Source organism: Sciurus vulgaris (genome assembly GCF_902686455.1).
Source record: "Sciurus vulgaris genome assembly, chromosome: X".
Lineage (NCBI taxonomy): Eukaryota > Metazoa > Chordata > Mammalia > Rodentia > Sciuridae > Sciurus > Sciurus vulgaris.
Window position 1 is genome coordinate 27,760,438 of NC_136471.1, and position 26,349 is coordinate 27,786,786.

General features: G+C 33.8%; 1 protein-coding gene across 7 annotated transcripts in view; it reads left to right on the top strand.

Annotated features, from left to right (window-relative positions):
• Positions 1–26,349, top strand: part of TENM1 (teneurin transmembrane protein 1) — a 753,664-nt gene that overhangs the window by 296,875 nt on the left and 430,440 nt on the right. For all 7 annotated transcript variants that reach the window (XM_079123321.1, XM_079123316.1, XM_079123318.1 and 4 more), the window contains 2 exons: positions 5,266–5,526; positions 7,136–7,192. In XM_079123321.1, coding sequence (XP_078979447.1) covers positions 5,266–5,526; positions 7,136–7,192 — 318 coding nt within the window. The remainder of the gene's footprint in view (positions 1–5,265; positions 5,527–7,135; positions 7,193–26,349) is intronic.

A 26,349-nucleotide genomic window follows, 5' to 3' on the forward strand; every position in this document is an offset into this window, starting at 1 on the left:
CTGAAATGACATATCCAAAAACCACACGAATAATTAATAATATCTGCTTTTGCATACTATCTATAGGGTTGCTATGAGTCATAGTAATTAAAACTGATATTGTATCTTCCCTTCCTTATTCCAAAAATAGTTGATACTCCTTAAAAGTTATACCCGTAATTTTTCTGGTCATGGCTGAGATTAATCATGCTTTTTGACCTCCAATTATTTATCTGGAGTTTTATGCTTTTAACCTCCCTTTTTTGAGGAAGTGTAGATGGGTAGAATTTTAAGAAAAATACAATCTTGAGCTCATGAGAAACTCAGAAATGGCATTTCTAGAAAAATGCTGATATAGATAACTATTGCTTTCCCATTCAATGTTTGATAAATGACTTATTTAGGTTGAACACCTGAAGATCAACCCCTAGATTCATAGAGAAAATATACTAGTTTATTTTATTTAGCATTTCACAGCAATTAAATATATTAATTTATTAACATTTATATAGGCCTAAGGTGATCCTATGTGCCAGAACCATTTATGTTAGTCTCATCATCCCCAGCTAAAGGATGTTCCCCTACCTGCTGGAAGCTCAGCAGTGATCAGTTTCATCCTTAATTCTCTGCTAAATTTGGCTTCCAACTGGTGGTGTGCCTAGGACCAAAGTGCTCCCTAGAGAATCACTGAGAAATCATGCATCAGTTAGTCTTGATTTCCTCTTGGCTTAGATGTGAGAAAGATAACATTTTGACTATCTTTTTGTTCATCGTACATGTACTTTCTTTTACTAGGGGGGAAAGAGTAGGACCTCCTTCCAGCTCTGAGACTCTTGTTTCCACCTGTGAAAATTGACTAAAATCTCCTCAGTGTTTTAAAGACTAGTGGTGTACAGTTCAATAAAAATGCCTTTAGAGGAGCTTGGATTGTGGCTCAGTGGTAGAACACTTGCCTGGCATGAGTGAGGCACTGGGTTCGATCCTCAGCACCACATGTAAATAAATAAATAAAAATAAAGATTCATCCACAACCAGAAATTTTAAAAAACGCCTTTAGAGAAGTATAAATGAAAAACTACACTTGTTTAAAATGTGCAATATGAGCCAGGCGTGTCAGTGCATGCCTGTAATCACAGTGACTCAAGAGATTTAGGCAAGAGTATGGCAAGTTCAAGGCCAGCCAGGGCAACTTAGGGAGACCCTGTCTCAAAAAAAAAAAAAAAAAGAAAGAAAGAAAGAAAAAAAGAACTGGAGATGTGTAACTCATTGGTAAGGAGCCCTTGGGTTTAAGCCCCCAGTACCAGTACCAGAATTTTCTTAAAAAATGAAATATGATAAAATTTGGCTTATGTATAACTATAAAATTATTGTCATAATCCAGATAGCAGACATTTAGATCATCCCCCAAATTTCTTTGTGTCCCTTTTTATTAATGTCTCTGTTCACTCTATTCCCCAGGGAACCAGTCCCCATATATTTGTTTGCATTTCTAGAATTTTACATAAATGGAAACACACTGTACATAGACTCTTTGTCTTCTTTCCATCAGAATAATTATTTTGAAGTCCATCCATGATATTAAGCATCAACAATTCATTCTCTTTGAGGAATGACTAATATTCCATTGTGTAGATATAACACAGTTGATTTATTCATTCACCTATTCATGGACACTTGGTTCATTTCTACTTTTTAGCTGTTATGAATAAAGCTGCTATGAACAACCTCGTATCAATTCTTATGTTTATGGAAGTTTTAATTTCTTGCAAAAAATGTCCATGTGTACTATTGCCCTCATGATAAGTGTACCTTTAACTTTTTAGGAAATTGCCAAACTGTTAACCAAGCAGTTATACTGCCAACGTGTGAGAATTCTTGGTGTTCTATATCCTTATCAACAATTAATGTGGTGAAACAAATTTTTTCAAGTAGGAAATGTTTTTCTTATAGGTGTTTATTTGCATCTCATTGTGGTTTTAATATGCATTTTCCTGTAAGTAATGATGTTAAGCATCTTGTCATTTGCTTATTGACCATCCCTATATCTTTTGCTGTAAAGCATTTCTTCAAACCTTTGCCCATTTAAAACCTTTTTGCCCATTTCTACCTTTTATTAGTACACTTAGATTTCATCTCTTCAAAGACTGCAAAATAAGTTTTCTTCAGAGTAAAAATTATATATATGTTTGTGAGACTGCAAATTCATCATTCACTTGGCCACATCTATACCTGTTTATTCTTGAAGGTGGTTTCTCATGGTACCAGTCTATTTGAACTTCGGATATCCTAAGATTGAACTTACATTTCTCTTGTGTACAGCTTTTTAGTAAGAATAGATCTATGATAAATCCAGTTGAACTTTAACTTCTCTAGAGAATATACAGTATTTTAGGTAACAAGGTTATATGTGCAAGGCTAAAAAACCAACCACTTAGGGCGTAAGTGCTTTATAGATAATGCATCCTATGGGAATTTTAAGCAACAAAAAGACTTTGTGTATTTAAGGAAATATTTTACAAGGGTGACATTGATTTCAAGAAAGGGAAATGAGGCAGTTCAGTGAACAGCATTTACTGTAAATAAATGAAAGTTTTCCCATTTTTCTTTACCAGTTTTTTTTTAAAAAGAGCATCTGAGAGCATACTTGAAATGTTACTTTTCTAATTACAGATTGACAAGGTACATTTAGTTAGAAAACTTATGATTTAGTCTTTGTTTTCAAAACAGGATATACTTCCAATAGAAAATAAGTTCTTTATCTTATGCAATTTTTGATCATTTTAGATGACATTTCCTTAAAAGGGAACAAAGAATCCATGTTCAAATTTCCCTTTGAATGAGAAAAAAATCTCTTTAACAAAAAAGGCATCTGCTTAAGTCTGTCAGTGCTCCTTAAAAAAAAAAAAAACTTATCTGGTGTTATATTAATCTGGAAAGACAAATGGCCATGTATTTATTTTTATTTGCTCATCCTTTTCCAACAAATGTCATGACTCAGATGTACATATCAAAATCTCTGGAAAGTCACATCTCACATGCCATTGTCTGAGTGAAACTAAATGTGAATATGTACTTTTGGAAGTGAATATGCTAATTAACACCCTGAATTCATGGAATATAAACAGGCCCTTCACGGAAATTTGGAGCAAATGCTTTCCTTCTATGTCTTCAAATAGAATTAGAATGTGGGGCAAAAATGTGGTAATGCCATGACCAGGTTTTATGCTCACTACTCCCCTTTTCCTGGCTCCCATCAACTTCAGAGAAATTTCCAGGGCCATCAGCAGCTTGGGCCTCACCTGGAGACTCACTAGAAATGCAAATTCTCTGACTGTCCTCCTTGCCTTACTGCATCAGAAACAAAAACTAGGGGGCAGGGTGGGGTGGGCAGAGCAATCTCTTAACAAGCCTTCCAGGTGAGTCTGAAGCCTCCAAGTTTGAGAACTTCTGGTGTAGGTTAATGAAGGTAGTTGTGACTGCAAACCTATATAAAATTCATTTCTTACAGCTTCAAGCTGACAGGTTCATTACCAGGTTGCTGTGGCAACAACTGCACAGTAGGATTGAATAATGAGACATTGTGAAATTAAGAGGCATGAACATTAACCCATCCCCAAATTCTAAATCCCTAAGAGATATATTGGGTAAAATGGATTTTCACTTTCAGCCTTATGGCAAGGAGAAACATGGTTTGATAATGTTTTATGTTTGATAAGTGGAAACCACGTATTTTTTAAAAACTTCATTCCTTTGGAATTTAGATGTCTTTATAGAAAAGTAGAGTTATACTTAAAGACATTCATCACAGAAATCATAATATACCACTCTCAGCAGTGTCTTATAACCCTGAAGAGTTAACTTTTAATTAGATGTTTCTAATACATCATAATAGCTTTATTTGTTTATAATATCTGTTTTACAAAGCACAGTGCTGGGCACCTAGTAGTTATTAAATAAGCACTAAAATTTTAAGCCCTCATTTGACCATTTATGTGTCATAGAAATAGTTATTATAACAAATATATTCATATACTATATTCTTTTCTCTAGTGTATGGTCTAAGATTCAGCACTTTCTGTATTCTAAGAAATTCATGTTAGGGTTTGCATTTTATTGATATGTGCTAAGGATTAGATGCACTCAGTTAAGCTTCTTCCTGGCCAAATGACATACCCTGTCTGATGTCAGTTTGAGAAAATCCTGTATAGTGTACTACATCTCCGGATTACCTTATCTAAGTGGTACATGGACATTTCAGATGATATGTCTTGGCATGTGGTCATTTTTCATTAACTTATTAGGGATTGTTAAAGCATCTTTTCCCCTTTTTGACACCTTGCCATAATTGAATATAAAATTGACTATAAGACTGAATGCCTGATATTCATGCAGTAAGTTGATGGGGCTTCATTGGTATCTAACAGAAATAATGCCCAGATGGATGTTTTAGGGGAAAAAGGGCTCTGTTGACATCTGATGTGGTCTGTGGATAAATAGCATCTACATTTGGACTGTTTTTTCCTCAACTATTAAAAGGAAGGATTTGTTACATCATCTTTAAGATTCTAAACATTTTGAATTCTAAGACTTGGGGGGAAAGGTGGAAAAAATCAAAATCACAAAGCAACACCAAAGCACAATACATGACTGAATATTTTGTATATATTTGGTAAAAGAATAAACTAAACAACAATTAGTAAAAAGTAAACCTTAAACTCTGTTGGAGAAAATGGAAAGTAATATTAGGTATTCTGATTTTAGGGTTTTAATGGGCATGTTTTAGGGAAAATACTTTAGAAAAGTATATTTGAAGTTAATGCTTTCCTCTCAAGAGTTTTCATATTGAATTATTTGTTCTTAAATCCAATGCATGTGAAATACTTAAAAAAGTAAATAACTTTAATATTTTAAGCAGAGGTGTGCTCTATAGATCATTACTTTCTAGAAGAGGAATGTCTTTTAAAGGAGAGCTCTCTACACTTTATACTCTTCTGCACTCACTTATTTCATTACATTTTGTGCAACCTAAAATTGTAGCTATAAAGCTATTTTGGGCATGCTTTTTCCAGAACTTGTAAGAATCAACAGGAGCATAATTTTAAGCTACAGAAGTGCAAAATAAGCACAGAATTCTAACTACCATAAATAAAAGGCCAGAATTCTAACTTTGCAAAAACTCATCATTATTAGCAATGGAGGATGGGAGGTGTGAGAGCAAAAAGTGGAGTTTTATGAGATACTACTTCATAATTCTAAATTTTTTCCCTGAACTTTGTTTCTTCCCAGAAATGGAATTCTGTGAAACCCCTCACACTTTGTGCTCTGGCTACCAGACAGACATGCACAGTGTTTCTCGGCATGGCTATCAGCTAGAGATGGGATCTGATGTGGACACAGAGACTGAAGGTGCGGCCTCACCTGATCATGCACTGAGAATGTGGATAAGAGGAATGAAATCAGAGCATAGTTCCTGTTTGTCCAGCAGGGCGAACTCTGCTTTGTCCTTGACTGACACTGACCACGAACGGAAGTCTGATGGGGAAAATGGTAATAAAATCATTTACATGGTTTAAGTAATATACAGTGAGAATACTTTTACCTTTTTTTGTTTTCCTTTCCTGTATCTTCCCATCTGTCATTTAACATGCGAAATGTGATTGCAAGTTAATAGGGTCCCATGGACAAGGCATATACCTAAGTATCTGGAAAATAGACACATTTATTCACAATGATAGACAAAATTCTTTTCATTTCTAGGGAGTCCCCAGGGAAATAATCTCATTTGGTCAGCAATATTGTGCATGTCTTATTTATTACTTGCGTTTTATTTTCATCTTTATTTTCCAATGCAATTCTAGTAGGATTTATTATAGAAAATACTCATTTTATGTATTTTGGCTTTATATCAATGTATGAACAATGAGATGAACAGTTGTATAGCAAGCATACTAATTATGTGTTTCCTATTTTGACTTAGGTTAACCTGTTGAATATACACATTGATTCAAATTAATCAGGTTAGGTTGAAATGGTTTAAAAAAGATGATAAATTAACATCAATCATGTTCTAGGAAATAAGCACTAACAACATCATCATTATATTGTAATTATATATTATTTTCTTACAATTTTTAGAAAAAGAAAAGTTTTATCTTTTTAATTTGTTGTGAAGGGGCTAACATTTCTGTTCTTCTGTCCCTACCAACAAATAAAATACTTGCATAAAAAGCACATTAATTCTTATTAACCACATTAATCTGTTCATTCCATCATTCAGTTTGTCCAAATTTCACATGTCTCCATCACCATGAATGCAAATGGTAGTCTTTTAGCAGTGTCTAATTACTGTTTTCTCAGATGGCAGAGATAGCCAACTGTCCTGAATTGGCAGTTTCTTGTAGTCTATCCTTTTCTGCCTTATTCAGCCCAGTGTAGACACTGGCCACAAGAATATAATCAGGAATGAGTGATTGCCCACCAGAATCATTTTCTAATAATAGGACATAACATTTCACAATATTACGAAGCATCTTTGGGAACTCAACTTTTTAAGATTATTTTCCTATGTGTGTGTATGTAATGCTGTATTGACCCAGAGTACAGAATGTAGACAATGGAAATGAGAACATATTGATATATTTATGCATATTCATGTAAGTGAAAGAATATTAAGATGGAAGTTAGGAGACTTTGGTATGGTCACTGCATTTTGGGGGCTTCATCTATTATTTAAGTAAAACAGTGAACAAAATTATACGAAATGGAGTAGTATTTGATCTCCTCTATTAAGACATCTTGTTCTTCATTCTATTCCTGACATAGGAATTTACAGCAAATTCAATAGATTGACCATTAAAATAAAAAAAAGATATTTCCACACTGGGCTCTCTCATTCTCCTTCTGCAAGACCCTTAGTATGAGAATATTTTCAGTGATGAAAATATTCTAGAATTAGATATTGGTGATGGCTGCACAACCCCATGAAAATAACTGCAAACTACTGAATTGCATGCCTTAAAAGGGGGATGGTATGTGAAGTATAGTTCAATAAAGCTTTTTATTTAAAAAAAAATCACTGGGAAAGGTTAAGGTTGAAGTTGGGGAAGTTCCAGGTGACTTGGACAAGGATTAATTAGTAAAATGTTTGCTATTACAGGTTTCAAATTCTCTCCTGTTTGTTGTGACATGGAGGCTCAAGCTGGGTCTACTCAAGGCAAGTGTTTGCAAATATTCAACTAAAGATTATTTTTACCTCACCCCATCCCTGACCCTCACCCCTCAAAGGGGAACCCTGTCCCTCTAACAACAACATGAACTTGCTAAAGATTAGCCCAGTGTCAGTTTTTTGTTTTCTTTTACTCTGGAAATCATGTTTGTATTTTGGTGGTGAAGAGGAGGTGAAAGAGGATCTGAGGAGAAGGAGAAGACATGATTTAAGGTGGGATGGGGAAACATTGATTTAGCTTGCCGGTAGAGATTGGAGTCAGGTTGGGTTGAGCTGAGCTTCCACATTTCCTACAGATCTACCATTTTTTTTGCATAGTTTAAACATTAACTCAGTATAGATCCAATATTGTCATAACTTTCCAATGTAACCAAGCAGATAGCCTTGTCTTTTCCTTGAGATACTCTCAGTTCACATTAGAATCACATTTTTCTCATGTCATCAGTTATAACTAAAACCTTAAAATCAAGAAACAAATGTTCAAAAAAAAAAAGAAACAAATGTTCATTTTTTAATTTTCTATTTATGTCATCAATTCATGGAAGCATACCTAGCAGGACATCAGTTTCATCTATTTCCACTTACATAGTAATTTTTCAGCAAGGAGGGCATTATTGTTCTTTTACTTTTGCCTTTATTTTGCTCATTGGTTTTGCCCCAATGCAGAGGAATACCAAAAGCAACATTTATGTATGATTTTCATTACTTAGTCTGTATTGAGCCCTTCTCAAACATTTTGCAGTTAAGCTCCTGGTATCCAACCACAGTGATTCAAACTTAGAAGACTGGTATGTAGGGTTTATAACAGTACTTGTAACATACAAGTATGATATGAATGCTCATGATTATTGTATCAGCATTTCAAAATTTGCAAACATGTAATTTGTATCTATAAGGATATAAAACGAGGTAACTCATTTTATCCTAATGAACACTGTGAAATACATCTATTATCATCCCTATTTGGCATACGATGAAGTGTTAAGAGAACAATTCAGAAACAAGTTAGCAATTTTTTCTTCCTTGTATCATGTATATATATAATGTGAACTTGAACAACTCTCCACTGCTTACATTATAGTTCTGAATGTCATACTCTGACTCTTATTACTGTTTTCATATAATTTGGGATCTTACCTGTGAAGTAGAAGAAGGGAACTGAGGGGGAAGGAGGAGGAATGGCCAAAGGGAAAACTGGTAGACTGAATCTGACCTAGCTTTCCTATGTACATATGTGAATATAACACAATGAGTCTCACCTTCATGCATATCCACAAGGTACTATTTTTAAAAAGACTATAAATAAATATCAGAAAAATCAGTAGAGGGAAAGAAACAGGAGAAGGGAACAGGGAGAGGGAGGAGGGGAGGAAAAGGAAAGTGTCAGGGACCAAATTAGAGCAATTTATGTTATATAATAGAGATATATGAAAGTTGAATAATGCACAATCTCCAACCTCAAGGAAATTTTCTGATGTTTGACTTTGGATAGATAAATGAAAGCTTTCTAAATCTTAGTTTCCTAGTCTGTCAAATTGAGGCATTACGTATTCAAAGTTTTGGGCTACTGGTGCTGATGCTTGTCTATAATCCCAACAATTTGGGAGACCTAGGCAGGAGGATCACAAGTTCAAAGCCAGCCTCAACTTAGTGAGGCCCTAAGCAACTTAGTGAGCTCCTGTCATTAAAAAAAAATTAAAATAAAAAGGACTGGGGATGTGGCTCAGTGGTGAAGCACCCCTGGGTTCAATCTCTAGTACCAAAAAATTTTGAAGTTTTATGAAGATTATCTGATAAAATGGATATATAGCACTTTATGGTATCTATTTTAACTAACTGTTCAATAAATGTCAGTTGTAGTTTTATCTATCACTGTTCATTTATTATGCATATATTATTGGATTGGATAGGTGCTATAGGGTGACATTTCTGTTATCAAGGATTAGACAGACATCTGTTGAACCTTCTGAAACATCTTGTGTCCTTGGAAACTCTCTAGCCTAGCAGAATTCATCCTACTTTCTGCTTATTTCAAACTAGGTAAAAATCCTTGGACTTGTCTTATATTAAACAATACATCATTTCAATAGCTAGCAATCTTATTCTGAGAGGACTATGAGAGAAAATTCACTAAAGCACTTCAGACCTGGGTGAGGGTTAATTCCTGCTATTGTAATTCCTACTGTCATTGTAGTAACCCTTAAAGTAGAGCTGGAATTTCAACTATTTAGAAGCCCTGTTGATTTCCATGATTCTTGGGCAGCTGTGCTCCCTGTGTACTGCTCAGGAACTGTACAGGTAAGGAAATATCTGATACAATCCCATCACAGCTAAGGAATCCATTAGTACTGCTCCCCATTGTTTCTCTACTGCATGCCATAGAACCCTGGCAATATAGCATGTGCTACCAATAAACACCATACCATCATAGCCATGCATATACTGTTCTCAGATCCTAAATTGCTTCAAGGGAACAGCTGGAGTTGTGAAAAAATGGCCCAACTAACACCTGGGGTTTTTGAATGACATATAATAGTTATACCCAAATGAGGAGTTATTCCTTCTAATATTTGACCATATGGGGCCATTCATGTACATTTAGTGGAGGAAATTTGTTTGTTTGTTTGTTTTAGTTTTCTTTCCTTTGCTTTTTGTTTTCCCCTGGTAATGTAAGTTATACAGGACACTTCCATAGCAGTGATAACAGTTCCTCAGGAACCATCTGAATGTCAAAGGAAGTGTGTGAAACAATGCAATGACTTGGTAATAGCTTTGGCAGGAGCCCTGCCATATAACTGACATCCTAATGGCTCTGTTGGACCCATTAGGCATGTATGAGACAGTGCAGTTGACTTTGTAATAGCTCCTTTGGAGATGTTACACTATCAGAGGAAGTGCATAAGTCATTGGGATTAGTTTACATGTGGGTGAGACACTTCTATGGTGAATGTTATGCTCTTACAATTGAAAACCACTTTCATGACATTGAACTTCAAGCCATTATCAAGGTAGATATAACAAAGTCATATTTTTTCTGTAGGTAATTTGAACTAGTACTTTTAGTATTAAAGTATTATCAGCTGATGGTTTAAAATTACAACAATAAAAACAGGTATAAAATGTTAAAGTGAAATATCCTTCTCCCTCTTTACCCTTCAAGAGTCATTCTTGAGAGACAGCTAGTTAATAGTGTTCTGTGTATCATTACCAAATTTGTGTGTGCATGTACAAATGGGATCACATAGTACAGAAAATCCAACAACATTTTCCAGTTCAGATATCTTGAATATATCCCCATATTTGTAGTAGAGATCTGCCCCATTCTTTTTTAATGTATGGAATTTTGTTTACATATATGCCACTTTTCTGGGCACATGGGATTGAACCCAAGAAAATTTTACCACTGAGTTATTTTCCCCCATCCTATTTATATTTTTTAAAATTTTGAGACAGGATCTCACTAAGTTGCTGAAGTTGACCTTGAATTTACGGTGTTCTTGCCTTAGCTTCCTGAGTTGCTGGGATTATAGGCATGTACCACTGTACCCAACTATATCAATTTTTATTTAGCCATCTCCTATTGATGCATATCTAATTTTCCAGTGCTTTGATCTTAAAAGTAGTGAAGCATTTAATATCCTTGTATACATCTTTTTGCATACCTCTTTAATAATTTCTTAGTACTAGAAATGATGGGTCAAGGATATGTGTGTTTAATCTTTTTCATAGATAATACCAAATTTCCCCCTTAAAAAAAGTACTACCTACTAATGATATATGAAGAGTATCTGTTTTTCCATATCCTTATCAACGCTGGCAATGATGAAAAAGATTTCTAATACCCAGTCTGCTGGGTGAAATATGAGAGCTCTTTATGGTATTATTTTATATTTATTTATGAATGAGCTTGGGCATGTTTTTATATGTAATGGCCCCTTTGCATCTCTTCTTCTCTGAATTGCCTGTTGACATCCTTTGCCCAGTTTTCTACTTACAATCAATAAGAAAAATTCCAGCAACAAAATAGAAAACAAAGTGGATTTAAGCCATAGAAAAGGAAATGAGAGTGGTTCTTGAACATATGGAAAAAAATGTTTAACCTTACTCTTAAGAGAAATTTCTATTAACATTATAATACATTATCATGTATCACTTATAATCTTGGCAAATTTTGATAATATGCTTTTTGAAAACTGTGCATAAAACATTGGTTACAGGAATACAAGTGTAATCTCTATGAAAGAAAATTTAACAGTATCTAGAAAAAAATTATCTTCTTTGACCCAGAAATTTCACTTCTTGTAATTTATCCTACAAATATTGAATGAGCATTCAATGATACATATGGGGGGGGGTGGTCACTGTAGCATTTTTTTGGATATCAAAAAAATAGGGATACAAATAAAAATGTTTATCAGTAGGAAGCGACTTGAATAATTTATAGTTTATTCATGCATTGGAATGTTCTGCAGCCTTAAAAAGAATGAGACATACAAGTCAGGTGGAAAAGTGGGGATAGCTCAGGTGGAATTGCACAGGGGTTTCTACTCAATTGACACTCCATTCATGTGTTGGTTTATAATATTTTATTACCTAAACTAGATGATGGATATATAGGTGACTATATTATTGCTCTTTATACCCTTTAATGGATGTCTGAAATGTTTTCAAATAAATTTAGCACAAAATGAGACAACTCTATATGTATTGAAATGGAACAGTCTTTGAGATGCATCATTAAACAAAAAACACAGGGTTTGAGTCATTGCATAAAGGAGTGGATTTTTGTCTATGACCCAGTATGAGAAATACATTTTATGTTGTAACCAAGTTCATGATGAATGTATAAATAAAAACCAGAAACAAAAATTTAGTAATATGCCTACCTTTTTAAGAAAATTACCCTGTGATATATTTTCTTCTATTCATTTCTTTATAATGTTAATTATGATCCAGTAAATTCATTTTGTAACTCACTAATATGTTTTAATCTGCACTTTTAAAACCATGATAGCTACTATATTACTTTATGTGTGATATTTAATGAAACTGTACAAACATGCTTTTATATGCGTAGAACTTTTCTGGAAACATTCACAATAAATGAATGATTTTAAGTACATTTCTGGAGAGGAATTAGATGGCTGTGAGACAGAAGTCAGAGAAAGATTTCTTTTAACTTATGTGTTTTTCTCCCTTTTGAACTTAGTATCTTATGCTATTAATTTTATTAATTTATTTTATTTAATAAAGTTTTTTAAATAAGTGAAATAAAAATGAAGAATGAATCCAATTTACCTGTTTTCTGGACCAGTTTTAAAATAGCCAATAATTGATGCTTATGGAGCTCTTTCAAATGTTTTAAGATAAAATTTAAGAAACAAAATCTTCTCTGGAAAACGTAAAAGAACAAGGTTATAAAATACTACCTTTAGGGCAATTCCCATCTTAGCTCTCGATTTATTTCTTTAAAATAGCTGTGTGTGTGTGTGTGTGTGTGTTTCTGTGTGTGTGTGAGAGAGAGAGAGAGAAAGAGAGAGAGAGAGAGAGAGAGAGAGAGAGAGATCCTTTTGAAAATAAAGTGGGAAACAAATCTATTAGACAACAACATTATTAGGTGATATTTTAACTGTTAAGTCACCTGCTTATTTTGATTGTCCTCATGAAATTAGAGGGTCATATGTAGAAGGGACAAATTCATTTATATACAAAGCTCTGTTTATTGATCAAGTTTTTGTCTTGCAGAGGAAGCAAACCACGAATGTATTGTTATCCTATAGACAAGCAGTTGTGTGTTTCTAAGTTGTCTGCTGAAATTAACAATTGTAAAATAAAAAAATAGCTGAAAACTTCAACCCTTTCAAGTAATATATACCATAGCATTTTCCTTTAAAACCCAAACCATATATTTGTCATTTTTCAATTTTAGCAGTTTGTACGTAATTGTGTTTCCATGAAAAAAATAACTATTATACCAAACGGTTGATTTTAAATAACATTTCCTTATTCACCAAATCCATACTTAATTTTTTTCAATGTTATGGTCACTATCACCTGGAATTTTTCCTTAAATCCCTTTTGTTTATTTTGATGTTTCTAAGTGCAAAACCCTTTTTTTTTATTGTAAACAAATGGGATACATGTTGTTTCTCTGTTTGTACATGGCATAAAGGCATACCATTTGTGCAATCATAAATTTACATAGAGCAATGTTGTTTGATTCATTCTGTTATTTTTTCCCTTCCCCCCACCCCTCCCACCCCTCTTTACCCTCTATACAGTCCTTCCTTCCTCCATACTTGCCCCCCTCCCTAACCCTAACTCTAACCCTAACACTAACCCTTCCCTCCCCCCCATTATGTGTCATCCTCCACTTATTAGTGATATCATTCGTCCTTTGGCTTTTTGAGATTGGCTTATCTCACTTAGCATGATATTCTCCAATTTCATCCATTTGCCTGCAAATGTCATAATTTTATCATTCTTTATGGCTGAGTAATATTCCATTGTATATATACACCACAGTTTCTTTATCCACTCATCAATTGAAGGGCATCTAGGTTGGTTCCACAGTCTGGCTATTGTGAATTGAGCAGCTATGAACAAAACCCTTTTTTTATACACACCTTATTTTTTCGTTGCTCCTTGACAGGCTCATATTTGCTAAAATAATTCTTCTAAAGCTAGAGAGATTGTGTGACTTAACAAGAAATCTATATAATTGTTTAATCCTTTTTACCATAAGAAAATTGACAGTGTTGTGAAATAATCCAAAAATTTCTTTTATACATTTTGTAAACTTGATTACCACTGTTAAAAAAGGACCAAAACAAAAAAATGTAAGTCTTATGGAGTATCCTGTGTTCTCTATACTTGTTTCACATGGCTTCCAGGATACCAAGTTCTCTTAGTTTTCCTCTTATCTCTTTGGTGATTTCTTATTTAATTTTTTTTTTATTTGTTCTTTTTAGTTTAGTATTTTGACATATACATGGAGTATAACTTCCCATGTTTGTGGTTGTACCTGATTTGGAATTACATTGGTTCATTCAAGAATGAATATAGGAAAGTTATGTCTGATTCATTCTACTGTCTTTCCCATTCCCATCCCTCCTCCCTTCCCCCATTCCCCCCTGACCAATCTCCTGAACCTTCAATCCTCCCTCCCCCACTACCTATTGTGAGTTAGCAGCCACATATCAGAGAGAATGTTTTGGGGGACTGGCTATTTCACTTAGCATGATAATCTCCAGTTCCATCTATTTACTGGCAAATGCCATAATTTCATTCTTCTTTATGGCTGAGTAATATTCCATTGTGTATATACACCACATTTTCTTTATCCATTCATCTGTTGAAGGGCACTTAGGTTGGTTCCATAGCTTAGCTATTGTGAACTGAGCTGCTATAAACATTGATGTAGCCATGTTACTATCGTATGCTGATTTTAACTCTTTTGGGTATATGCCAAGGAGTGGGATGATTGGACCAAATGGTGGTTCCATTGCAATTTTCTAAGAAATCTCCATACTGCTTTCCAGAGTGATCACATCAATTTACAGTCCCACCAGCAATGTATGAGTGTACCTTTGTCCCAACATCCTCACCAACATTTATTGTTACTTGTATTCTTGATAATTGCCATTCTGACTGGAGTGAGATGAAATTTCAGTGTAGTTTTAATTTGCACTTCCCTAATTACTAGTGATGTTGAACATTTTTTCATATATTTGTCGACTGATTATATTTCTTCTTCTGTGAAGTGTCTGTTCAGTTCCTTAGCCCATTTATTGATTGGGTTATTTGTTTTTTTGGTGTTAGATTTTTTGAGTTCTTTGTATATCCTGGAGATTAATGTTCTATCTGAGCTGCAGGTGGCAAAGATATTTTCCCATTCTGTAGGCTCTCTCTTCATGTTATTGACTGTTTACTTTGCTGAGAAGAAGTCATTTAGTTTGATGCCATCCCATGTATTGATTCTTGATTTTACATCTTGTGCTTTGGGAGTCTTATTGAGGAAGTCTGTTCCTGAGCCAATATGATAGATAGTTGGGCCTATTTTTCCTTCTAGTATGCATAGGGTCTTTGGTCTAATGCCAAGGTCCCTGATCTACTTTGAGTTTTGTGCAGGGTGAGAGATACGGGTCTACTTTCATTTTGTTACATGTGGATTTTCAGTTTTCCCAGCACCATTTGATGAAGAGGCTATCTTTTCTCCAATGCATATTTATGGCACCTTATTCTAGTATGAGATAACCTTGTATTAATGTGGGTTTGTTTCTCTTCTATTCTGTACCATTGGTCTGCATGTCTGTTTTGATGCCAATACCATGCTGTTTTTGTTACTATAGCTCTGTAGCATAATTTAAGTTCTGGTATTTTTATGCCTCTTGCTTCACTTTTCTCACTGAGGATTGCTTTGGCTATTCTGGGCCTCTTAATTTTTCAAATGGATTTCATACCTGCTTTTTCTGTTTCTATGAAGAACATCATTAGGATTTTAATTGGAATTGCATTAAATCTGTGTGGCACTTTTGGTAGTATGGCCATTTTGACAATATTAATTCTACCTATCCAAGAACATGGGAGATCTTTTCATCTTCTAAGGTCTTCTCCAATTTCTTTCTTTAGAGTTCTGTAGTTTTCATTTTGTGGCTATTGAGAATGGAATAGTTTTCCTAATTTCTCTTTCAGTTGATTCATCACTGATATATAGGAACACAATTGACTTATGGGTGTTAATTTTATATCCTGCTACTTTGCTGAATTCGTTTATGAGTTTGCTGAATTCATTTATTCCAGAAGTTTTCTGGTGGAGTTTTTTGTTTTTTGGGGGTCTTCTAAATATGGAATCATGTCATTGGCAGATAGGGATAGTTTGAGTTTTTCTTTTCCTATTCATATCCCTTTAATTTCTTTTTTCTAATTGCTCTGGTTAGAGTTTCCAGGACTATGTTGAACCGAAGTGGGGAAAGAGGGTTTCCCTGTCTTGTTCAGGTTCTTAGAAGGAATCCTTTTAGTTTTTCTCCATTTAGAATAGTGTTGGCCTTGGGCTTAGCATAGATAGCTTTTAAAATTTTGAGGTATGTTCCTACTATCCCTAGTTTTTCTAGTGTTTTGAACATGAGTGGATGCTGAATTTTGTCAAATGCTTTTTCTGCTTCTATTGAGATAATCATGTGATCCTTATGTCTATTGATATGATGAATTATGTTTATTGATTTGTGTATGTTGAACCACCTTGCATTCCTGGGTTGAACCCTACTTGATCATGTTGCACTATCTTTTTAATCTCACTGTCAATTTCCAATGTTATTTGCTGATTCTTCCTATTCTCTATGAACTTTTAACATTGGCATAATCCAGGACTCAAGTCTTAACCCATGAATCTTCAAATTTATACTCACTCACTTAGTGATCTCAAATGGTCTTGAGACTTAAACACCATCTTATATACTGAATAACTCCCAAGTTTACTTCTCAAACAGTGCCTTTCTTCCAACCTCCATTTTCAACTACTGCTTAATAATTTCACTTGAATTTTAATAGCAATATTAACGTCATTATGCAAAACTAAACTTCTGGTTATGTATTCATATATGAACATAGGAAAGTTATGTCCAATTCATTCCACTGTCTTTCCTATTTTCATTCCCTCCCTTCCCCTCATTCCCCTTTGTCTAATCCAATAAGTATATCTAAAAAGAACAGCAACAACAAAAAACTAAACTTATGATTTTCCTCACTACCTGAAACTTGCTCCACTTGCAGACTTCTCCATTTTAGTTGATGGAATCTCCATCATATCACTGGGTAAGGCCAAAGTTATTTGAAAGCTCTCCTTCTCGCATACTTTACATCCACTCATCACCAAATTCTGTGCACTATCCTATGACCTCAACTGCTTACCACCCTGTCTGAGCCACTACCATTTATCATTAGATTAATTCAACAGTCTCCTAATAGGTCTCCATGCTCCTAAAAGGGATCTTTTAAAAATATATATCTCCTATGCTAAAAATATTACAATCAGTTTCTCATTTCACTCTGAGTACAATATTTACAGAAGCCAAAATGCACTCTATAACCCAGGTTCCTGTGATCTCTCTAACCTCAACTTCTTCTATATTTTCCTTTGTTAACTCCATTCTAATGAAATTGGCATCTTTGTTAATCTCTTTAAAAAAACTGTTGCCTTAGGGACTTCAATCTAGCTGATTCCTCTGCTTGGAATTTTCTTCCTCCAGTTTTTCATATTTAACTCACACTCCTTCAAGCCTTTACTCAGATGTTTCCTTCCCATTATGCTTACTCTGACTCTACCATGTGGTACTACAATGTGTATCCCTATCCCTGAATTCATAATACCTTTCACTACTCTACCTTTTTGTTTTTTTCCACAGAATGCATCATCTACTATGTAATTTTATCTATCTATCTATCTATCTATCTATCTATCTATCTATCTATCTATCATCTATCTCTCTCTCTTGTAATTGTGGTACTGGGGATTAAATTTAGGGGTGCCTTATTACTGAGCTACATTCCCAGTCCTATTTGTTTTATTGTCAGATAGGGTTTTGGTAAACTGCTGAAACTGGCCTTCATCTTGTGATCTACCTTCCTCAGCCTCCTAAGTATCTCAGATTAAAGGCCTGCTCCACCACACCCAGCAGTTACTATATCATTTTCTTGTATATTATGCATATTGTTTATTGTCTGCTTCCCTCTTACAAGATTGCTTTATTGTGAGGATTTGGATTCTTGTTTGCTTTTTTCATTGAAGTATGTAAAGCACCTATAGTAGTTTGTAGCACTTAGGGTTCAACAAATACTTAAGAAAGAACAAAGAGAGATATGTAATCCTTGATATACAAATTTTGGCTGTATATTTACACAGAACCAAATGACTATTTTTTATTTATTTTAACTATTATTTCTTACACAATTGAGCTTTCAAGGGTTTGTCTGTATGTATAAACCAGTTTGGTTTCTGAGTAACGTGGTCAAACAACTCAATAAAGGTAGTAGTTTTTAAATACCTAGGTTAATAGTTTAGTCAGTAAGAATCATTTTTTCTGGTTTCCTAGGTTTGTTTAGTTTCAGTTTATGATGGCAGTACTGACCTTTATAGGTAAAATAGTCAAGTTAACTTGTAAATGGAGAAAGAGTTGCAATTGATGTGTCAAATCAATGCATATAGACATAACTATTTTCAATCAAAATTAGATCACAAGTCAAATTTGTATTGTAGGAGAACTTTATGGTCAGCATAATTTAAGACTAAGAAATAGTAAAAACAAATTGAGTGTCCATAAATAAGCATATGCATGTATCTTTTTGAGTAATTAATGAAAATATGTGAATCAAAATTTTCAAGTGGGTTGATTTATTTAAGATATTTTCTAAATTGATATGTTGTCTGGCTGAATTGCCTGGTTCTTCCAGTGGAAACCATTGAACCCTTTGTTTATGAAGACATAACCATATATTATCAAATAATGCATCAATTTTTAAAGCATTCCAATTAGAATTGATCAATCAGTCCAGTTATCAAGAAATGTGAATCTATAGGACAGTCACCTAGTTCTACCTAAGTAGAACTAGGATAATAAAGTATAGAAGATGTTAAAATGAGATTTTACTAATCCAAGGTCATGTCAGAGTTTGAGAAAATGTCTGTAAAAGTAAAAAAAAAATAGTGGCAAGTGAAGTTCATCATTTCTGCCTTGCAGAAGTTGTAAACCTATCAATTCATGACATTTTTGCCTGTCTTCCCATACTTAGTTGGAATCCAAACAGTGCCATTGCTAACACCAGGATACCTTAAGAAGGACCTGAAAACAGAACAAAACGAAAAGGACAAAAAACGAAAGGAAAGAAATAGACAATATTAGCTCCCTGTATTAAGTACTTAATGTGCATTTTTACTTGATCTCAATGTATATGCATAAATTATTTTAACTGTTGACTACTTTCATTGTATTCCTGGGTCTATAGGATATCATTTGCCATTGTTGATAACTTATGTTGGGATTGGTATGGATTTGAAAATTAATTTTATCTTTTGCCTCAAGTATAGTTTAGTCCCTAAGCATTGTCATTTGTACAACAAACTAAATTCTGCAATTTTTTTAGCAGCTTCAGCCACATGAAGGTTTATCAAGATGTTTCTCTTTTACTTTTCATTTCTAAGCAGCTGCCTAGAACTAGTCACGAGTCTGCTAAATTGGGCAGACATTTGGAACATTTTTTTATCACATTCTTCTAAGACCCATAATTTTATAAAAAGGAATTAGCCCAAGGTAAATCTCAGCAGAGAAGTGGTTTTCTCTGATAACAATTTGCCTCCAACGAACAGATTGGTCTTTACCCACAAAAACTAGGAAGAATAATTTGGACATATTTTCTTGTACCTTATACCTTGGGCCCATGAGACTTAAAATAAAGAAATATCTTGCTTTCCAACAAGTGGGGTTTCAGTTGTTCCAGATTGAATTAGTGTAAATAAAATAGAAAGAAGGGCCCAAGCAAATCAATACTGCATTGGTAGTAAACTGGAAAATACTGACAAATTATCCTTTTAGGCCTTAGCGAGGTTTAATCTAAACATCGTTTTCTCCTGACAGTAGGAGAGAGAAGAGAGTAATTTATTGCACAGTCCTGATATGGATGAGAAAAGACTGCTGCTTGTTCTCTACTGTTCTTGCTCTTTCCCTCTCTATGCCAGTTCAATTTTTGTTTTGCTCCAGAAAATTATTCTCCAATAATACGTTTATAGGTCTTGTAACTTTAATGCCATTGCACTGCTCCCTTATCATGGTACAATTGAGTACTTGCCAGCATGCCTAAGAAGAATGTGTATTGTTAAATGCTCTGTTGAGATTTAGGTGTCTTTCAGTACATGCATGGAGCACATTCCTAAGGTGTTGTATGCACATCATTTCATAATTCCATATGCTGTATGAGATCAATGTATAAAGGAATCTTTTTAGAAAATCTGATCATGTTTAATATGAATAATGACACTACTCCCAAATTTATGACTTGCATAACTTGGGGTTTTTGCCCATTTTGTTTTTTAAGGTAAGCCCTATCTCTGGTATAATTCAAACTTACTACCCATTTTAAGGAATGGGGGAATGTGGTGTTTTTAAAATCAAAATTATTTAGCATTGTTTCTTTACATATTTCTTCGAATTTTTAATTGTTTCATCACATAATTCTTATTTCATGTGATAGGCATAACGTACAAAAGTGACCTATGTGGCAGAAATATTAGGTCAGCAATTTGTTTGTTGTTTTTTGTTAAATAAATTAGTCATATTAAATGTCACATTTCCAACATGGATATGATAAAACATCACTTTTAATTAACCCAAAAGGTATATGGACATAAGAAAACCAAATACTTGCTTCAGGCAGAATCATTTCTCAAGTCACTGCATTATGAACAATATTTAAATTACTTGTTGTATTATCCCACATATTTTGCAAAACCTAAGGTTTATTATAATCCTACCTCAACAGTTTTTATCAGTGTAATAAAGAAATGAACCTCAAACTTTTTATACATTTTGAGAATAGGATACATATTAAATAGTAATAAATGTTTCCTATATGTTGCACCCCATACCAAATTAAAGCCTGAATAGGTTTAATTGCCCATCTAAACAACAGGATTTAAATTCACAGGGGCCGCTAGTCAAAAGGTAAAAATATTAAGTTAGAAATGGTGCATATATTTAAAAACGAAAGAATTTCAGTAAAAATTCACTTTAACCCCATAGTATTGTCTCATGGGGAAATACATTTCTTCTAGAAAACATTTCTGTAAAAGGGCAAAATTTATTATAGATATATGATTGAGATTACTAAATAGAAATGTTGGAACCTTAATCTATTATAAACCATGCCATGGTGGCACAATTTTCCTATATAAATTAGCAGCATGTTGTATATGCCAGCAAATTTAAAAAGAATCATTTGATACCTTAAAAATAATTAACTTAAATATATAAACTTACTTTACTTCAGGTAGTATATGAAATATCATTACCATTTGTGAGACTTATGTTATTAAACATTTTAAAATTTCTTCTGGATGCAAGGCAGTGTTGCAGGAGAGTAATGGGGAGATGTAGGGAAAGGAAAAGCTAAAGATTAGAAACAGATGTGGTCACAAGCCTTCTATTTAGCAGTGTGCTTACTTAGACTTAATGGTGCTGATAAAAAATAATTCTGATGTCATTATTAGCCTGTCTCTGTACAACCTGGTCAATTGACCAGCATAAGATCAATATATTTTCCCCATTGTCAAGACAGCCAGTCACCACAGTTTTGATTGGATCATTGCATGGTCGATCCAATTAATTAGTTAAGATTACTGAAATAAACCACACTTGGAGAAATTCAAATGCAAGTTAGTGGACAAGTGCCAAGTAGTGGAAGAATTCTGTAAGAATAAGCTCATCAAATGATTTCTGCAAGTCATTATTTATATACAGGATTGATTCAGAGAGTAAAGTCATTTGAAGGGTCTGCAAGATATAAAGTAGAAAAAGTGCTTTTTAAAATTTAAAGTGAAAACTTTTATTTGCATTTATTAGAATTTGTTTCAAGACTGGAATTTATTCAGCAAAAATCAGTCAAATACCTACCATGTGCACAGGATTAGGGACCCAGAAATGAATAATTAGACATTTTCCCTGACCTTGAAAAGTTCACAATCAGTGAGCAAGGTGGGGGAGTAGACATATAAATAGATAATTATGGTGCAATATAGCAAGTTTTATAATAGAAATATATGCAAAATGCATGCAGTGGAAGCTCAGAGAAAGAAATAAACTGCCTGGGGAAATCTGGGAAGATTTCATATAAAAGGTGATATTTGAACTATAACTTGAAATATGAATACGAATTCACCAGGTAGAAAAAGACAGTTCAGTCATGGTGAACAGAATGTACATGAACACAGAAGCACTAAAGAGCATAACATATCCTAGAAACTGCAAGAAGTAGTGTGGCTAAATGATAGCATGCTAACAGTCACAGGTAAGAGATGATGCTTCATGGTAATTTAATACCAGTTCATAAGCACCTCATATGCCACACTAAAGACTTTGGATATGTTTCTCCTCTAAAAGTGGGGCCAAAAACATGTTTTTCAACAAGACAGGTTTTGAACTTCAGAAAGACAACTCTAAAGGCATTTAGAATACGGATTGGAATTCCTTCACTAGTTCAACAAACATTTATTAAATACCTACTATTTGTCAAGCAGTGCTGTAGGGGAAAAAAGACCAAGAAATCACAGAACTTGGATTCACAAACTTAAAACTGGAGAAAGACAAAAGTGTAAACAATTACAATTCAATGTAATATTGCTATGTCCAAAATACAGGAAGAGTCAAATTATCTTGAGAAAGTCGGAAGAAGCATAGAGTGTGCACCAGTAGAGCTGAGTTTTAAAGGATAAGTATGAATTTGTTGCAGGGGCAGTAAAGATAAAAAACATTTGTGGCATAAGGAAAATCTAGAGGTGATTTTTAGTTTTAGGGTGGCAGAATAAAGTTGGCCCTGCTCTCTCTTCTCTGAAATTACTCAAATACAATGAGATTAAAAACAATAACTAAATATGAACCACAATAGATGAATAGAGGCTGCCAAATGCAGTAATGATCATGGGATGTATGGAGATACCTACAGATGGTTCTGTTTTAGACAGAGCTGAGCATACTTCTACAAAGTAATTGGTTCACACTGTGGAATTAAACCAACAATCCTTTATTTTGAAAAATGGGAATAGGATATGTAGACTGTTGGTAGAAGTTTGCATGGACCAAAGGGAATTCAGGTCTGAACAAGGAAACCCATATACACATCATTTTTGCAGGAAGAATTTTGAAGAATGGTAGAGGAGAGAGAATGAATTTTGAGTAACACTGCAGCTTCCAATATTTATTGACTTGAGGTACATAAAAGTAAAACTGCTCTTTCTCTCTTCCCCTAGACACATTATCACACATATTTTCTCCCCCCTCCCTTCCCTCCTCCCTGTCACACACTTAATGTCAAAAGAAACTTCACTCTGAATCAGTGAGAATTTGTGTTAGTCAGGAACAGTGCACTGGCTTGTTTCCTGCATGAATCTAGCATTAATATCTAGTCTAGGAAGAACTATCCTCATTGGAATATGAGTAGTAACTGGAAAGGAAAAGGAACAAAATCTATACAGAGAAACTGTAAGTAAAAGAAGGAAATAAATAGGAAAACAAATGAAAGATAAGCACTTATCAGAGAAATTTTATCTCCAAGCGGAATAAAACATATTGCCATGTAAGGACATAGTATATAAAGCAGAGTTCTCAAAGGAGGGTGACTAATTCTCATTAAAGTTATAACGAAACAACATAAAGGAATAAAAGGAATGAGTCACAGAACATAGTTTTCTTCTAGACAGATTTCTAAGTGGTTCCTATGATCTCCCCACTGTCATGTCTGTTCTGGGATTATGTTAGATTACATTACAAATGGGATTTTGCAGATGTAATAAAGGTTACTAATCAGTTGAATTTCAGATTAAGGGAGTATCATGTGTACTTGGAAAGCACAGAGGAACTGCTGACAGAGGAAAATTCAGAGAGATTTAAAGAGTGAAAAGAGTTCAATGCAAAAAGGGGTCTCTATTGCTGAGATAGAGGAGGCCATTGCTATCTAGTACACACATTATATGTGTATATATACTATGCAAAAGTTTCACAAAATAATGCTTTTTCTTGTTATAAATGCATTGTGATATCCTATTCTAATCTGGTCTACTTTATTCTAACCTGTTCTTTTCTATTCTTCTATTCTGTTCCACCCTACATTATATCTTACATTTTATTCTGCTGTTTTGAAGTTGCCTTAACTGACCGTATGTATTGATATCACAGTGTACTACTGGAACACTACCTGCAATTTCAAAATTACTGTCCATAAATATACTTCCCAGTCTTTCTGAGGTGATGGTTAAAGAATGATTTTTTTTTATTGACTGATACTCATCAAATGTTGGTAGATATAGAAAGCCTCTATGTTGACATCTCTGTTCCTAATCCTCTGACCTTTAGAAGCAAAAGAGTAATTACTGGTGGAGTTCATCACCTTAAGAACTACTAGAGCAATTGTGCTATGTATATTATCTCCTTCTTTTGGGAATTAGCTTCCCTATTATGATCTATAATGGTGCCTTTGTACTAGGAATCTAATATTTGCCACTTCAGTTTAAGACATTTTAAGGCATCTTTTAACAGACAGATGGGTATTTTATAGGCCTTTCCCTTTGTATGTTAAAGGATGCCTTGGGTGATAAGGTTTCTCTGGAATGACAAGTATAAAGGAAACACAGCCAAAATATATCCTATGGAAAGTGACAGACCAACCTTAAAGATTGTTGAGACTCAACTTTCAAATAACCTGCTTTCCCAAGTTTGTCTTTAACAGTTTACCTTCTAGAAGGAAATATAATTCATAGTCACAACTGAAATGCCAGTGAATAAAATGTATCTATAGGACATAATATATCATCGCAGATAGTGGGAATCTTTTTAAAAAAACTACAACTCCCACCACTTTACAAAATACCTCTACTTAGTTCCTAAATAGAAATACTCTTATTCTCTTCCTGCGATGACTTCTTTGCCAACTTCACTACTTTCTCCCTCCTCACATTTCTTTCCAAACATATAAAAGTTGGAAAAATCTCCTCCAAAATACCTCCCTACGTCCTAAACAAATATCTTCACAGTCTTCCTTTCCCTCCCTCTTGTACTTTGGGGGTCATTTTCAAAAGAATTCAAAATATAAAATTGTCAAGAAACACAACTGAACAAGAGGAAAGGGCAGAAACTTCAGCTTCCCTTTTTTTCCTCTTTACCTGTCACCCTGAACTGTCAGAGAACTTAATTGGAAATTGCAAAATTAAGATTTTAATGTAACTATGCACAGTGCAGTGTTCAAAGAATCTGAAATAGGAAGAAATAAATATAGTACAACCCTCCAACTTTTTACAATCCCCTTCCTTCACTTATTCAAACTCTATCATTTTGAAGTCTATATATCCAACCTGATTTATCATACCAGCTTGATCAAGCATTCAGTTTTAGTATTTTTATGTGTGAAATGATTATTGCTGTGGGTGGAGAATTTCACACAAAGCAGTGCATTTAAGTCATGCCAATAATAGCTCAAAAAGATGGTTTCATACATATACTTTCTAAATAGCGGGTAATTCCCAAATCAGGTAAGAAAAGACAGAAAAACCATAAATGAAAGTTTAGAAAATGAATTTTAAAAAGCAATTTAAAACAAAAACAAAAAACAAAAAAAGAAAGTTTAGTATATGCTTCTATAGTTAAGACTTCTTTTGATTTCAATTAAGCATTATGATCTCATAGAAGTAGACAGAAAATAGTGGTCACTAAAGGCTAGGAAGGGGTAGAGGGAATGGAAAGAAGATGGGTAAGTAGTACAGGAGTGCAGTTGGATAAGAAGGAATAACTTATGATATTCTGTAGTACAGTAGGATAACTATGGTCAATAACAATTAATTGTATATTTCAAAATAGTTACTAAAGATCATTGCAGAAGTTACAAACGTGAAGAAATGATAAATATTTGAGGTAATGATCATGCCAGTTACCCTGATACAATCATTACACATTCTATACATGTATTGAAATATCACACTATACACAATAAATATGTGCAATTATGTGTCAATTACTTTTAATTACATAGGAATGCATTGAAAAATCATGACAAAATGGGAATTACAAAAAAGTTTGGATTCAAGTTGCCAAATGCAAAATATATTAATATCTTATAAAAATTAAAATACCAAATACTCTTATACTTATTTGGGCAGTAATAACTAATTAAGCTGGAACATCTCAAAATAACTAATGAAAATTACATAGGTAAAAACACCCTATAAACTGGATTTGAATTAATGATTTTATTTTTTTAGGGCTGTTGCCTAATATTCAGTCTTCAAATATAAAATATTTTTACATGTCCACTAGAAAAGTGGATCATTTTTAACCCAATTGAATTTTGCATTTTTCTATTATTCTACCAGGTAAGATTTTAAGCAGTGTGAC